The sequence below is a fragment of the Cydia strobilella genome, chromosome 17, assembly GCF_947568885.1.
Source record: "Cydia strobilella chromosome 17, ilCydStro3.1, whole genome shotgun sequence".
In the NCBI taxonomy this organism is placed as follows: Eukaryota; Metazoa; Arthropoda; class Insecta; order Lepidoptera; family Tortricidae; genus Cydia; species Cydia strobilella.
This window is the reverse complement of record NC_086057.1, coordinates 10,727,871-10,745,169: the sequence shown is the minus strand read 5'-3', so window position 1 is coordinate 10,745,169 and position 17,299 is coordinate 10,727,871. Positions and strand designations below refer to the sequence as shown.

Below are 17,299 nucleotides of genomic sequence, written 5' to 3'. Positions count from 1 at the left end.
TTATTACGTGATTTTATTTGATGTTTGAAAATTGCTATTGCCTTACCAGGACTGGGGAGCAAGGAATGATCTTCAGAGAGCTGGTTGAAGACCTGGACCCCTCTATAGATCCAAACACTGTGTTCTCCTGGTTCCACCCCAACTGCACTAAGAGTGAAGCGGTAGACATGCTTGTGAAAGCCGGCCCGGGGAGTTTCCTCGTCAGGCCTTCCGACAACTCCCCCGGAGACTATTCCCTGTTCTTCCACATTAACAATCAGATACAGAGGTTCAGGATTGAGAAGAAGGGGGTGCGGTATCTGATGGGAGGAAGGACGTTTGAGTGTTTGGACGCGGTCATCAATAGGTACAGGAGAGAGCAGATTGTGGAAGGTCATACTTTGGGACAACCAGTAAGTTTTGACTTGAATTAGCAAACGTGCATGGCCTGCGTAGTAGTAGACAAAGCAATTACCTTAGCATATGGACACTTTAAAACTCACGGAGTATTACCGGATCTCGCGTTGTTATTGTATGTAATAAAATGTATATTTTGAGAACTATTATAATCAGTTACCTTTTGTTTATCGCCGAATATCCTAGTCTGTATTTGTTTCTAAGGAAGAATGAAGATGTATAAGCTAAGTTTTGTTAAGGTATATTTCCAATGGGTGGGTGAGTTAGGATAAGTAATCAAAATGCTATGGTTTAATTAAGATATGCATATATTTTGGCCATTTTTTTGTAATAAGTTTGCATTCTTACGCCTAGCCTAATAGCGCCTTTAAAAACTATGATCGTAATTACACCGTTTCGTAATTTAGCATATATACTATTCGTATAAATAAATAGGTATCCTTCTGAGAGGTACAAGACCAAGAATTTTTTTTCATATATGTAATCTGTTGTGGCGTTAAATAAATGTATTTTCTTTCTTCTTCTTTCTTCTTTCAAAATACAGTCACCTGAGTTATTACCAAGAGAGGCTTCACTTATACTTGAGTAGTACTTTGTTTAACTAGAATTGATTAGTGCATTCAACTACATCTATATTAATTTCAAATAGCTAATCGCCGAAGGCCACGTGATCGAGCCGCAGCAGACAACAACCGGCGCGGCGGCCGAGAAGATATACGCGACGCTGCGCGAGTGCCGCGACCAGATCGGCCTCAAGAAGATGAAGGGCATCAAGCACCAGGGCTACCTCAACAAGAAGTCAGATAAGGTATGGGCTCAGGTTTCCACACGTAAAAATCGGGCCATCGTGCGCGCAAGTATACCATCTAGAAGTCTAGCCAAACTCCGTTCAAAAGCGCATGATTCTCCAGGTGTGTCCGTCACTCCGTAGGCTTCCCTAAGTGATCTAATGGGGCATAAGTCGAGGACTGTTGACGGGCGGTTTGTGGACGGGCATCACCTGCATACAGGACTATCCTTCAAATCTAGAACAATTATTTATGTTAAGTGGACAAGTCCAGTCATATTGCCAACGATTAAACGTTGAGACGTCCTGTCCAAATAGCAAACGTTTTACTAAGAGGCCATCCGGGTGTGGCACTGGTTCCTGGGATTGTCTGTAGGTCAATGGGATCAATAAGCTGAATAGGAGGACACAGCTTAATGCTTATGCAGACTAAATCAAATAATACTTTCATAATTTCAACTTTAACTACAATAGAATTATTGAAAATCGTTTTTGCTTACAGTTCGAACACGACACGAAAACTATGGGCTCAATGTCTGAGGAAGCGGGAGAGTGTGTGCACTGTTTCAAATAACCATTAGAACGTTTTCCACAGGGCGCTAAAAAGTGGAAGGCACTGTACTTCGTGCTGCTGCAAGAGGGCACCGACACGCATCTGTATTTCTACGACTCGCCGAAGCGAACCAAGCCGAAGGGGCTGATCGATCTGTCGTGCGCGTATCTGTACCAGGTATTTACTTCTTCTCCAACACGAAATTTCAAAATATTTGTTTGTTGGTTTCTTTAGTCTTTTGGAGATATAGGCAATTTGATTTTATGTGAAAGTCTGGGCTTCAACATTTTAGTTTTTTGTTTATAACAGTATACAAAGTTTTCTGCGTTGGCATTAGATCCATGCCAGTTAAGAAAATTAAATGTGATTTCACGTATATCATCTAGTATTAACTCCACCGAAACGGACCATAGTTGGGTTAAAGTTTTTTTTTCTGGTTACGGAGAAAGGAACTTTAAAAAAGCTAAAATGTTTGTCTATTATCCAAACAGGTGCACGAGTCTCTCTGGGACCGTGCGTTCTGCTTCCAACTGGTGGAGCGGGCGCTGCCGTGTCTGTCCACGCACACGTTCCTCGCGGCCAACAGCGCGGCCGACGAGCGCGCGTGGCTCGACGCGCTGCGCCCGCTGTGCGTGCAGCAGGCGCGCCACCAGTGCAAGGTCCATTATACTCTGTACAAATACCGTAGCCGTACTCGATACGTGTCGGCTGGGTCTGCAATTACAATCATATATTTATACTTAAACCGCTAACGATATTGCTCGTTACACGTTACACAAATAATCTTTTTTTTTTTTTTTTTTTTTTTTACTTTATTTAGAACACAAACAGTCACATATACAAATGGGTTTGAAGTACAAATGTACTTAACATACTTAAGAAAACAGACCTGGAGGTTCATTAGTAAGTACATAATGTTAACATACACACTAAACAGCAAAGATAAAAAGGAGATAAAAGAAAAAACATGAGCCTACGGTTGTCCTACCGGAAAGCCGGAAAGTTACATTTATACATTTACTTATTTATATTTATACTTGACATATTAAAACAACTTATGTCTAAGTTTCATTCTAAGACTAGACAGGGAAGTGTGAAAAGGATCAATGTCATGTAGGTGCTTATTATAATAATTTGGGACTCGTCTGAAAAATGTGTGCCGAGCGTAATTCTTGCGGGCAAAGCTGATATCTTATTTTTTTTATTTGAATACTTTTCTTATTATTTCGTGACAGTGCTATCTCATTTACTCCGATACAGAGTGTGCGCTGACGCGCCGTGCTTTCGGTATTGACAGCGTTTTAAAGTTAGTACTGTGTGGTCAGGTGGCGCGCGTGGTGTGGCTGCGCTTGCTGCGCGTGCGCTGCCTGACGGCGCACCGGCTGCCGGCGCGCCTGGCGCCGCGGCCGCACCTGCGCCTGGCGCTCGGCGCGGCGCCCGTCGCGCGCACCCGCCCCCGCCCCTCGCCCGACCCGCACTGGGACGACGAGTTCGTCTTCGAGTAAGTGCCCGCTGCCCGTGCCGGCGCCGCTATAGGGAACGTGCATGAACTGTAGGGGGCACCTCTGCCGCTCTTGACTAAACCAAATTTTTTTTTTTTTTTTTTTTTATTATTTATTAAGAAACAAACAGTCTTATAAAACAGATGAGTATTTAAAGTAACATTTTTCTGGCAATAGACCTATAGTTTCCTATATGTAAACGACTATTAATAAAAACTTATTACTAAGTACAAATGACAAACAATACATGCATATTGTACATATAGTCCGACAAGAAATTGCAGAAAATTAATAAGAAGAAGATGGCAATAATTTAGTACGGAGTTTTTTTTTTTTTTGTTTAATTTTATTTAATTTCTACCACTTCATGCCGCACCACATGTGTGACGAGATATATGATGAAATCTTAATTTTACAATCGGGTATTTTTATTTCAAAGACGAATAAGCTAATTTCTTAAACAATCTCAATGAGCTGCTAAATATGTCCACGTTTTGGCACTTTTCATTGTACAACCTACATGTGCGTTTAATGTATGAGTGCTGCGCATGTTTAGTTCTGCTGCTTTTGATGCTAAATAACATTTTATTGCGACAACTACGTTCTGTTCTGCGGGGTACGCGTAAATCTATATTTTGCAAAAGTTCAGGGGCATCTACTAAATTATTGAAAATTTTGAATAAGAAAATTAAATCGGTACAGGAGCGTCTTAAGGAAAGAGATTCAAGATTGTATCTGGCTAAGGAGGTGGCGTAACTTTTGTAATTTCTACCTGTTCGGAATTCAAGAGCCTTTATGAATATTTTTTGTAATCTTTCTATTCTGTTTCTGTGTACATCATGACAGGGGTTCCATACTACAGAAGCAAATTCTAAGCGACTTCTGACATAGCTATTATAAAGTAATTTATACGTCAGGGGTCTTCGAAAGGGTTTTGCAACGCGAAGAATAAAGCCTAACTGTTTATATGCTTTATTTAGGATATTATCGATATGAAGATTAAAGGTTAATTTTGTATCCATTATTACACCCAGATCGCGTATACTATCCCTCCGAGTTAAAGTGACTCCGCATAACGTATAATTGTGTAATATGGGCTGTTTTTTTCGTGTAAATGTGATTACGGAACATTTGTCATTATTTAAAAAGAGGTTATTTTGAGCGCAGTAATCCTCAAACCTTTTCAGATCGTCTTGCAAATCAAAACAGTCAGTGTGCGTTTTAATAACTCGGTATATTTTGGTATCATCTGCATAAAGAAGGGTTCTAGAGTTGGACAAACACTCCGTAATATCATTTATGTACAGGATGAATAACAACGGTCCCAAATGCGATCCCTGTGGGACGCCAGACGTGGTCTGTTTGAAGACAGATGAAAAACCTCCCAGTACTACAGCTTGTGATCTATTCTCCACGTATGATTTAACCCACCGGAAAAGGTCAAAGCCAAGGCCAAGGTTCCATAGTTTTAACAAGAGCCAAATATTATGGGAGAGTCAAACCTGCCAGCTACAGTATTCAGAATACGATTGTTCCTGCCCCGCAGTCTGCTTAATAGTGATGCTACCTTCTTTCGCTGGATAGCTTGAAAACTATCAGTACGAGCTTCAGCGAACATCGTAGTCTTAACAACGCTCTGAACCCTTTGTATACAATAGTGATATAATCAAGCTTTTCAATCGAGTACCGTGTTAAGGCCACTCAGCAAGCTTCGTGGCCTTAACACGGTACTCGATTGAAAAGCTCTCCATTATATCACGATTGTATAAAATATATAATGTTCGAGTCTCACGGGAGTTTTATGTTAACAGAACTAGTCGTTGGTAATGTTGTTTTTTTACCATATATGATATTTTCTCTATTTACAGTGACGTGCCTCCAGATGTGACATCATTCACGATCACTGTTCACAATACGGGAAAGAGAGGAAAAGAATCCGAGGTAAAACATAATTATGAGATTCACTAGTTATGAACAAAACAAAACGCAATCAATATTTTTATCTTGCTTCACTTATAATAGGGATGCACACCACAATCCTATACCTTATTTCACTCCTAATTTTACTACAACCTAATCCTCGTAGACCTAATTTTATTTAGAACAATGGCTTGTGTTCTATTTTAGACATAAAATTGTAGTATCAAATTTAACCACAACTACCCCTTTAGGTAGCGGAGCTAACCATTGAACTGGCAAACTTAGCCAATGGAGAGGAAATCGAAGAGTGGTATCCCCTGGCAGGAATGACTCCTATTGGCGAATGGGGCTCTCTGAGGCTACGTATTAGGTAAGATCTTTAAAATTACAACTATATTTTTAGAGGCATAAATCGTATTATACTCGCACGCATTCACTGGGCATACGTTTCTCCAACCTTCACAAACTCATTCTTGTCTATTCAGCCCGAATAATGTCGCTGAAAATTTTGATTTTGGACACTCGCCAAGTTGAGTCATTAAATGAACCTGTGTATGTTGGTTATACGTATATTCTAAAAAAAAAACTGAAGGCATATCGTTTTCTATTATTATGACCAAAGATAGATATAACTCCGTAATAGATGGATACAGTCTAAGGAAAAAACGTGCCTCGAAAATCAAGAAAATTTGATTCTCATTCAGAGGGCGCTACTAGCTTTGGCCTACTGTCGTATAGATGGCGTTGACGGTTTCGTTTGTTATTTAACAATTTTAACGCATATCAGTGAAAGAACATGGGTCAAAATCATAAAAATAATTAATGCAAATAAAAAAAAATCATTTATCCATATTTAAATACATTTTATCGTATTTTTATAAATCTTCATTTTTAGTTTTAAAGTGTGTCGACAGATGGCAGTGAATTTACTGGGGTTACAAAATTTACTATGACATATAAGTATAAGTTACTCTATGTTATGACGTACAGCGCGTAATTTTTTTTTGTATAGGTACATGCAAGAACTGGTGATGCCACGCGAGGAGTACAACCCGTTGCGTCAATTGCTATTAGAGCCCGGCTTGCCTGCTGTCAAGGCCCTAGCTGATCTATGCCGCACGGACCGACAGCCGCTCGCTACATGTAAGTTTATTTCAATTTACTTACAATATAATAGTCTGTCCCTTTCTCTTATCTTAGCATATATACAGGTGCATCTTCAGCTGCTGTTTGGGGTCCCGGGTCGGTGTTCTGACTTTTCCTTCCTTACTTTGGTATTTTCTGAGTCTTTAGTGAGACTGTTGGCACGTAACTTATATTAATAAAAAGTAAAGCAGGTCTGTTTTAACACTGTCACAATTGTCACCTGATAATTCCCCGTACACTGCTGGTCCAACATGTATATATTGATGCTAGATACCGTCGTAACATATCGACCCTGAACATGCAAAGAAATGGTCAGTGTCAGCTGATAATTGTCAGCTTGGTGAAATAAGCGCCCGGTAATAACTTTCTGTCGCTGTCAGGGCCAAAGAATAGTCAACAATTCGATAGCGACATACTAATTGGTTTTTGACTACCATAGGGTGTATGATCTACCGTCACTATACTTTACCTCAGATTTGAATCTGAGTCTCTTTTGAAGGGATTAATGGTTAGATATTAAGGCCCCGTAGGTTCGTGTTCTTTTCTTATTCTCACTGAGCGTAAGCGTAAGCGAGATGGATGTGCGGGCTCGGGACCGCAGATATCATGTTTTTTAATTTTAATTTGTTGTAAGTTTTAACAAAAAAAGGAAACATCGAGTTCCCTCAAAAATTAAATTGCGCATTTTTAGAAGCATTTTTCATATTTTTAGCTTTTGAGCATTAATCGTTACAAATTTTTAAAGTGCGTTTTGGACCTATGTTCATGATTTTTTTGTATCGAGCGATAGTCAAAAAATCAGTGAAATCACAAGAGAAAATCCTCAAGCTTGCTAACTAAATTTTTGGCAACCGTATCGTGATCTAAAAAAGGGGTACGATTTTTCAAAAACCGCTCTCTGAACCTACGGCACCTCACCTTAACCTTACTATGACTTGTTGACAGCGCTCCTGCACGCGTTCACGGAGTGCGGGCGCGGCGCGGAGCTGGCTCGCGAGCTGGCGGGCGCGGAGGTGGCGCGGGAGAGCGACCACCGCACCATGTTCCGCGGCACTTCGCTCGCCACCGCCGTCGCCGACGAGTTCATGCGCGCGCAGTGCAAGCCCTTCCTGCAGGTCACTGTCCCACTCACTCTGTCGACTCTCTCGCTCGCTCACTGTCGTGTGACGCCATGTTATCATTAGAGGAGGTGGCGCGGGACAGCGACCACCGCACCATGTACCGCGGCACTTCGCTCGCCACCGCCGTCGCCGACGAGTTCATGCGCGTGCAGTGCGGTGCAGTCCCTTCCTGGGCATGGTTTATGTTCTTCTGGAATGTTTTGTTTAGCTAATATTACTTATGAGCGTTTACATAGACGAAGTTTTTTTTTTTTAATAGGGGGATAATAAATTTTATTCCTTCAATAAGCTATTTTATCATTCAATCTATTTACTCTTGCTTTAGATCCCTTTGAGTGGTAACTTTTAATAATTACACTATAATTATGACAAAAAATATATTTCTTTTTACTAGATGCTTTTTTGAAAGTTAAACTATATATTGACACGTATCCTGGTCACGGCACCAAATTGTAAAAATGAAATCTAATAGACTTTAGTGTTGTAAGCTTAAGGGCCGATTTACACGTTGATTAGTATTAAGTGCGAGTTCATACATTTGCTACTTGCGTTTAATAGCAAATGTATGTACTCGAACTTAACTCTAATCAATGTAAAAATAGGCCAGCTAGGTTGTTATCGGTTGTTGAAATTCAATTGTCTCCTGAACAAATATCACGAGATACAATTCAGTCACTTGTTTTGTGACAACCCTTGTTAGTCTTATTTATATCTTTTTATATTTTAGGCAGCTATATCAGAAACAGTTCAGAAGTTAACCAATGAAACCAAGCAGTCCGCAGAACTAAATCCCACTAAAATGGACTCACCAGAAGACGCGTGTGCCAACGCAGAATACCTCCTTCAGGTTCTGGATCAGGTAAGTAACAAAATAATAATTAGAATATTAAATAATGATTTTTCTCAAATATGCTTGGAAATAAGATAACAAACGTATTAAAAACTAGTTTTTATCCGCGACTTTGTTTTTGTTGAAAGTTCATTTCCGTAATAAAAACGATCCTATGTTTTTCCCCGGGACTCGAATTATTTCCATATAAAACTTCATCTACATTGGTTGAGCGACCTAAGCATCTAAAATAATTGCTTGCATCTGTTATCTCTTTAGATAACAGATGCAGGCAATTATTTTCGCATTATTAATATTAGAAGGGATTGTTGAGGCTGACAAGGGTAAAAAATGTTATCTGGCTCTGGTTATAAACTATAAGTTATAACCGCTAGACCGCGTAACCAAAATGCTGCTTATTTTCGTAGTCGACATCCAGCGTCAAGCAGCGGATTTATCAGTACCGCTACTTGACACTAGATGTCGCGAGAAACGAAAATTCTAATGCTCAGAAGTTAATATCATAACTGGAACTCTATTTTCAACTCCTTCCGCTTGCAATATTAGTTGTTAATTGTTGAGCAATACATTTTGCGTTTGTCGTGACACTCGTGCGTGACATCTAGTGTCAAGTATAGTATGAATTTTCTCAAATGATTTTTACGCCTCACGCCCTAATTAAACAAAAGCCTTTGTTTCTCTTGTTCAGCGGTTACCAATGCTACCGCTACTGACTGAACGCGAACAAACTCGTTTAAAAAAAATTACCGTCCTATTTATATGGTTCACGGTATGGTGGTATGGTGGTATTTATGTAACAGCTCATTCTGAGGCCATACACAGGCAACCGATCGTCCTTCATTACCCAAGCTCTTAATACTATCACGATAGTTGGTTTTTAACGACATGTTGCTTTTGTTTGACGGATTAGGGTCTGAGGCCTAAAAATCATTTGAGAAGATTCATACTATAGCGGTACTGATAAACCCGCTATTTGACGCTGGATGTCAATTGTCGACTTCGAAAACGAGCAGCGTTTTGGTTAGGATGGTATTCCTGTCCAATTTCTTGGTCCAATGTCATTACGTCTCACTCTCTCATTAAGCAAAAGACGCAAATACACATTGGACCAAGAATTGTTATTAGTCTATGCTCTGGTCTGGTGCATGTGTTTCGCGTGTTGCACGTGTAATGTGTAACGGATGTTCGTATTTTAGATAACACACTCAATATTCATGTCGCACGAAACATGCCCACGGCCCGTGCGCTACCTATGTGGATGTCTGCAGCGTGCTGCGATGTCCAAGTGGCCCAATGAGAGATTCGTGCGCACCCGGGTTGTATCAGGTATTATAAAGTGTTGGACTATTTTTTATACCTAACGCATATTTTAACAACTTGAAAAATGTTACCTGACAATGATAATTTTCTACACATTTCTGGATCGAAGAGCTGTCACAAAGTCATTAGCGCCAATTTTTACTATTGGACCATCAATGTGCAGTGAATCAGGTGACAATTCACAGAGGGGACCTTCTTTTCTTGAAAATCTTATCCTTGCACTTCGCTTTTTTCCTCTTGGCAGGGGCACTACTGTGCCTCCAGATACTGTAGTCAGAGATGGGTAAAAATTATTCGAATGACGAATAACGAATAAGACTATCCAAATCATTCGCGAATGACGAATAATTTTACAATATTATTCGCAAATAATTTGTTCGTGTTCAATTCATTCGCGAATAAATTTATGAATTATTCGCGAATAAAATAGCCCACAAACAAATTATTTGCGAATAATATTGTCAAATAGTTAGCTTACATAGTAACTATTTAGCTGTTTTATATCCCACTAGTAATAAAAATGTTTTCTTTCGGTTTATCTGGTTGGCAGGTGGTTCGTTGATTTGAGGTGTGGGAACTGCGAATACGCCTCATGGCCGTTAATGAAATGGGAACCACCCGATAATGGTGTGTTCCCATTTCTCCCCACCACAATGAGGTGGGGACAAAAAAAAGTTACTTCTATGCAGCATCTTTTCCCATACGTTCCCAGCGGGGACAAATGGGAATACACCCATTACTGGTAATAATGGGTGCATTATTAGTCTATTCCCATTTGTCCCCGATCCACGTGACCTATGCCATACATTAAATGGAACGGTTGCAATGTTGAATACACAGCGCCTATTCCCATCTGTTCCCTGCGTAAAAAAATAGTAGGTGGGGCCTTTCCCTAAATTTTCCTTGGCCCTTAGTGTATTAGAATAATCATTCGTGTAATTTATTGGAATAATTCATTTTATTATTCGAAAATGTAACGAATGATTTATTCGTGAATAAATTATTAGCGAATAATCTCACCACGATACCACGAATAATTGTTTATTCGAATAATTATTTAGATGAAAAATTATTCGAATAATGCCCAACTCTGACTATTATAGTCTTTCGAAGAATTTTAAACTTAAAGGTCATGGCATATAATGATCGTTCTCTCCCTAGTTATTTTAGGGATGTTACATTTTACAAGTTACAGGCAGGCGAAATTTTGTAGGCTATGGGAAATCTTCCAAGCAAATTCACAAACGGTGCCGTAGATTCAGAGAGCGGAGTTTTTAAAAATTGTTTCCCTTTTCTCAATACACAATGCGGTTGACAAAAAAATTATTAGCAATCTTGAGGAAGTTCTCTAGTGACTTCATTGATTCGAATCCTGATTCTTTGACTTTCGCTCGATAGAAAATAATCACGAACATAGGTGCACGCACTTTAAAATTTTGTTACAATTTATGAACAAAGCTAAAAATATGAAAATTGCTTCTAAAATGCGCAAATTTATTTTTGAGGAATCTCATTGATTACTTTTTTTTGTTAATTTTGTTTTTATTCAAAAACATTTTATTTTATTTATTATCAAAAAACAGTCTCGTATATGTGACATTAGGTACAATTGTAGTTACTAATATTGTAGACTTACAGTTTCCTTAATTAAATTTGTGTAAACCTAAACCTTAAAACATAAAATTTAAAAGTATTATCGATTTGAATCGTTAATAACATTAACGGTGTGTTAATAAATAGTGCCAAAAAAACTTGCAGTTATGTAAAAACAATATTAGTGCTGTTGAATACATTTTTAAGGATAATCGTTTGAAGTTACATTCATGGAAAATATCTATATTTTGAAATTTTTCGTCATAGAGCCTGCACGCTCTCACGCACCCGGTCAAAGCACACACATTCATTTCGCTCACGCTTACGCTCAGTGAGAGTGAGAGAAGAACACCTTAACGTTGATGCTGATCGACAGTAGGTAGGTGGTTATAGGGCCATTAATCAGACAGGGGTATTTTGTGGATAGGTCATTTTACGCTTGAACTTAATAAGCATCTAAGTGAGAATTCCTCTCTCGTCAGGGTTCATCTTCCTGCGGCTGATCTGCCGCGCGCTGGTGGAGCCGCGCGCTTGGGGGCTGGTGGCGGCGGCGCCGTCGCCGCACGCGCAACGGTCACTAGTCATGGTCGCCAAGTGCCTGCAGAACCTGGCCAACCTCGTCGAGTTCGGGGCTAAGGTACTTGTCACTCGACTCTATCCCTCTTACCGTAAGGTGCACTATTCTACGGCTGATCTGTTGGAGCCGCGCGTGCGTCTCACTCACTCACCAAGCAAAATGTGAGACGCAAATACACATTGGACAGGTGGACAGAATAGCAACCTTAGACAGCCTGCCTACATTAGGCCTAATCTTTACCACATATCAGCCTTTTATCGCTCACTGCTGAGCATAGGCCTCTTCGAGTACGCCACTTATCCCGGCCCTGAGCCAATCTCATCCAGAAGTGACCTGCAGTCTTCCGAATGTCGTCCACCCAACGTGCCAACGGACGCCAGGCACTCCTTTCGTCTGAAAGCGGCCACCATTCCGTTAACATTTTGGCCCACCTGCTATCACTCTGGCAACATGTCCCACCCAGCTTCATTTAAGTTTGCCCACGACTGAGAAACAGATTGGCTCGTGTGAATTAAAAAGTGTTTTCATTTAACTTCATTTATGTTTTGTACCTGCTATAACGCTGTAACTGTCGCTGTATCTACATGAATAATCATTAAACGCGACACGTACGCATAGCCTGAAGATAAGTAATTTTGTCTGGCGTTTTTGATTATTCATAGTCTGTGTATTACAGGAACCATACATGGAAGTAGTAAATCCCTTCATACTGAAGAATAAGGAGCGAATGGTCGTGTTTCTCGACCAGCTGAGTAACATGCAGGAGCCTGGAAACGGGCCGCCTAACTCCAATAACAACCTTGATATCGGTAAGTAATACTGATTACGGTCAGACTACTGAAAACGCCAGCAAACGTTTGAAATTATTTAATCTAGAAATTCTCTAGGTCAAAGTTTGTATTATTTAAATGCTAAAAAAAACTTAGCTCGGTTGTCTTCTATGTAAATACACAGCAATATAAAAAGTCCTGGTGAAAATGGTAGTATCGTTTCTTTGTAGATTTCTCATTCTGCTAGTCATGAAATATGCTAATAATGTAACTTTAAAGTCATCGTTCATTAGCTCAGTTATATTTTCGCCGCTGTTTTCTGAAAACCCATAGGTCAATGCTGTTTGAGTAATGTGCCCTTGGACTCTAATATTATATAGTAATAATAACCAGCATTGTTCCACCAGCTAAAGAGCTAGCGACGCTGCACCACATCTGCGTGTCACACCTGGCGGAGCTGCAGACGCTGGCCAAGACGCAGCCGGCCATCAGGAAGCTGGTCACCGTCACCGAGATGCTCACCAAGCATAAGCACAAGTACTTGGAGATGATCAGATAGGACGCGTCACGTGACACAGGTGGGTCCACGCGGTTGTCTGTATACGAGGCGGAAGCCCGGTTCACATTTGTCTGACGTATCGTATTGTGTTGTGTCGTGACGCATATCGGTTTCATACTTTTTTTTTGATTTATTTACACAAACGGTACATGCTTACCAACAAAATTTATGCATCGCCAAACTGTAACCAGTTTGTTGGCGATTGAAGCGCGCTGCATATGCACGCTGCGTCAGACAAATGTGCACGCAATCATATTAACTGTATGAAACTGATATGCGTCACGACACAACACAACACGACACGTCAGACAAATGTGAATCGGGCTTGATTCTGAGTATCATCGTTTAATCCGCTCAGAATGCATTATAGAGATGGGAATTAAGCACGTAAAGAAAAAGTGATCAAGCCCTCCAGTGACCGGAATTAAACCTGCGTCTGCAGCTTATGAGGCTAACGCCATGACCTCTATGCCTTTAGTATATTGAATTAAATTGAATGTTTATTTATTCAGGCAATAGACCAATTATATAATTTTACTTGTAACAAATACCATAAATATAAAAGGACAGGAAAAACGCACTTCTGTAAATGTTTTCATTTAATTATGACTATAATTAGCCTATTATTAGAAACTAGCGACCCGCCCCGGCTTCGCGCGGGTGCAATACTGATGTATTATACATACATATAAACCTTCCTCTTGAATCACTCTATCTATTAAAACAAACCGCATCAAAATTCATAGGGACAGACAGACAACAGGAAGCTACTTTGTTTTATACTATGTAGTGATGCGTACCCTGTTCCAGAACGACGCTATTCGGTTTCTAATAATAGCAAAGATGTCAGGTACCCTGGCTTCAACAAACATCGCTGACTGCAAAACAGTATATGACATCTATTCCACTTTATGATCTTTCCTTTTATTTCCAAGTGGAAAACTAGCGGGACCGTAGTCAGAGGAGACCGTAGATATATTTACGAAACTGAAATAACTGTCATATGTGAAAGAAAAGGTGACGAAGGCCTCCAGTGCCCAAGGCTGGAACCAGCGTCCTCTGCAATCGCAGCAGATGCCTAAACCGCTCGGCAAACCAAATATAACGCAAATATCAAATATTTACAAAACCTTAAAATTTTATTATATTATGATTTTACTTTTTATTTCAGGGTAAACACTACAAGGCCGAAGAATCACACGGCATCTCCGGAAATACTAAGCCGACTAAAGAGTTAGGGTCGGTTGCATCAAACTGTTTGTCATCGTTAAAGAGTTCGCTAAATTGTATTGTATGGAAAGTTTCATAGTAAATTGCCGCAGCGCGCCCGGTGACGTTGATCAGTCTGTCAAGTGCGGATGGTGCACCTGGCACTTAGTCGCACAAGCGTAGGCATTAGGTTTAGCGTTTAGTTTGCGAGTCTGCATTCAAAGTTACGTTCGTGCGTTCTCGTGCCAAACTTTTGTAATCATATTTATGATCAATTCTGGTGCCTTTTTCATAAACCACAAGCCTTGTAAGCGTTTTAAATTGTTATTTATATGGCATGACGCACTAAATGTTATTTTATGAAGTGGGCACCGGGATGCGCGTAATTTCTTAGCTGATATGATTAGTTTAAGCTGGCCAGGCGAAACAGTGTAACATGTAGGCACTGTAGCCTAAATACAGGGCTGAGAAGTTGGCATTCTTTAAATTGGTTAAGAATAATGAGCGGCTTATAGATACTTGAAGTTATGATATTTAGAGATATGTTTTTTTTTCGATTGCTGCTTGCTAAAGTATTTATTTTTTACCCTGAACGCAAAAAAGAGGGGTGTTATAAGTTTGACGCCAACGTCTGTCTGTGGCATCTTAGCTCTCTAACGGATGGACCGATTTCAATGCGTGTTTTTTTACGTGAAAGCGAGTTTCTCTGCGGTGGTTCTTACAAGAAACTATCTATCCGCCCCGGCTTTGCACGGGTTACACAACACCTTAGCAAATTATACAACTAAACCTTTTTCAAGAATCACTCTATTTATAGGTGAAAACCGCATGAAAATCCGTTAAATAGTTTTAGAGTTTATCGCGAAAATACATACACACAGACAGACGGGGTGGGGGGACTGTTTTATAAGGTGTAGTGATATCAGCTCTTTACCAAAATGATGTAAGGTATTTTTGTGCGTGGGTTTTTTTATTTTTTATTTAATAGTTATTCTCATGAACAGTATGAACACATGATTCTAAAACTATGTCGTAATATTTATTTGTTTTCTTTACGAAAATACCTTTCGTTAACAATATGAATGTTAGCAAAATCCATGTTTTAGACTACCTACGTATAAACTAGGCTTTAAAAAGGGTGCTTTCAAAGATAATTGATTGTAATAGAGGTAAAGTTTAAAAAAAACACGTGCCCCTTAGTTTGACATCCAAAACAGATGGCGCTGTACTGCGCCATATGTTTTGCTGCCACTGAATAGTCGAACTTCAACTTTTGACAATCAGAATTACCTCAAAATGTATGGAGCTGTACCTCGTTATCTGTCAAATTCGAAGCATGAAATTGTCTTAGATTTTACCATAGAGTAACCTATACTAGAGCGGTACTGTCATAGTAAATTTTGTAACCCCAGTAAATTCACTGCCATCTGTCGACACACTTTAAAACTAAAAATAAATATTTATAAAAATACGATAAAATGTATTTAAATATGGATAAATGATTTTTTTATTTGCATTAATTATTTTTATATGTTTTTGACCCATGTTCTTTCACTGGTATGCGTTAAAATTATAAATAACAAACGAAACAGTCAACGCCCTCTATACGAGTGTAGGCCAAAACTAGTGGCGCCATCTGATCGAGAATCAAATTTTCGTGATTTTCGAGGCACGTTTTTTCCTTAGACTGTATCCATCTATTACGGAGTTGATTTTACGCATCTCACTCAATCAATGTATCTTTGGTGCTTTTAATAGGGTATTTGACCGTATTTAAAATATATGATTTCACACCATGCATGAAATAAAGCACCAGATAATTATTATAGAAAAACATAGATAGCAGTTTTTTTTAAACACAAGTTCTATTTAATAAATCGAATAGAAATATTAAAAGTGGGTGAGTTGACCGTGACGTCATTGTGTAAAGTTTCATATAAATTCCATATTAGCAAATCGTTTTGACAGTTCTAAAAAAGAAACTGATTTGACTAGTAGGAGAATACCCTATCGGTGTTAAAGCCAAGCCAAAAAAAAGGTATGTTCATAGGGCGATAAATAGTTTCGTCTTATTTAGGCAAACGAATGCTCTCTAGGTTTTATATTTAACGCGTATTTATTGGTAGCCGCGTAATGAATTATTGTAGTTAAGTTCAATAATCTCCCTAATGGACGGTGGCGGTTAATAAAGGTAAATGTATTATTGTACTTGTGTTATTGAATTTCGGAGAATTTTGTTTGCGATGAAAGCCAAATAAATTGCCAGTAATAAAAAAGACTGTTGATGTGTGAACGACGTGGCGTTCTCCCGAAATACTCTTGAAAATGTCTGTAAATGGAGTCACAGAGAGTTGTTTCACTCCAACTAGCTCACTCACATAGTAGACTCCATGTACAAACATGTTCTAGAGTATTTCAGGAGAACACCACTTCACTGGAAAAGTTTCCAGTATAGGGTGTTACAAAAACATTCGCTTACAATATAATGCGAGGAATGCATTATAGTATGGAAACTACCTTTTATGTAAATTACACGTATTTGCTGGTGTAAGACTCTTATTTCAGTAACACAAGTATAATATTGATATTAAATCCGCCATGAACAATCGAATTATATTAATTTTATATTTTTAATAAATTATATTGGAATTGCTTTAAAATAATTTACATAATAAAAATATTAATTTTATTTTGTCAATACTCCTTAAAATAATCTTTTATATTGTATGAATATTATTACTTTTAGACGTTTATACACGAGTATTATCCTAATATTGAACGTAGCTGTTAAGAGTACAATTATATTGTGTCGCGGCGGTGGCGGTGGCGGTAGCGGTGGCGTTGGCAATATGGAAAAATAGTATTTTGTTTGCTCAAATCTCAACATTATCAAAATACAAAAATAGACGATGTTTCTCAACGTGCACATTGATTGAACAACTTGAAACAATAAATAATAGCACAGAATAAATAATAATACTAGGCACAAGATTCAC

General features: G+C 39.0%; 1 protein-coding gene across 1 annotated transcript in view; it reads left to right on the top strand.

Moving 5' to 3' along the window:
* LOC134748712 (ras GTPase-activating protein 1) overlaps positions 1 to 16,992 on the top strand; it is a 29,016-nt gene extending 12,024 nt beyond the window's left edge. The window contains exons 6-21 of the mRNA XM_063683483.1: positions 50 to 392; positions 1,046 to 1,204; positions 1,779 to 1,913; positions 2,228 to 2,395; positions 3,062 to 3,237; positions 5,107 to 5,179; positions 5,410 to 5,528; positions 6,171 to 6,301; positions 7,250 to 7,419; positions 8,153 to 8,284; positions 9,472 to 9,601; positions 11,671 to 11,825; positions 12,442 to 12,574; positions 12,943 to 13,113; positions 14,266 to 14,327; positions 14,482 to 16,992. Of these exons, the coding sequence (XP_063539553.1) occupies positions 50 to 392; positions 1,046 to 1,204; positions 1,779 to 1,913; positions 2,228 to 2,395; positions 3,062 to 3,237; positions 5,107 to 5,179; positions 5,410 to 5,528; positions 6,171 to 6,301; positions 7,250 to 7,419; positions 8,153 to 8,284; positions 9,472 to 9,601; positions 11,671 to 11,825; positions 12,442 to 12,574; positions 12,943 to 13,094 (2,176 nt within the window). The 3' untranslated portion in view covers positions 13,095 to 13,113; positions 14,266 to 14,327; positions 14,482 to 16,992. The remainder of the gene's footprint in view (positions 1 to 49; positions 393 to 1,045; positions 1,205 to 1,778; positions 1,914 to 2,227; positions 2,396 to 3,061; positions 3,238 to 5,106; positions 5,180 to 5,409; positions 5,529 to 6,170; positions 6,302 to 7,249; positions 7,420 to 8,152; positions 8,285 to 9,471; positions 9,602 to 11,670; positions 11,826 to 12,441; positions 12,575 to 12,942; positions 13,114 to 14,265; positions 14,328 to 14,481) is intronic.
* The last annotated feature ends 307 nt before the right edge of the window (positions 16,993 to 17,299 follow it).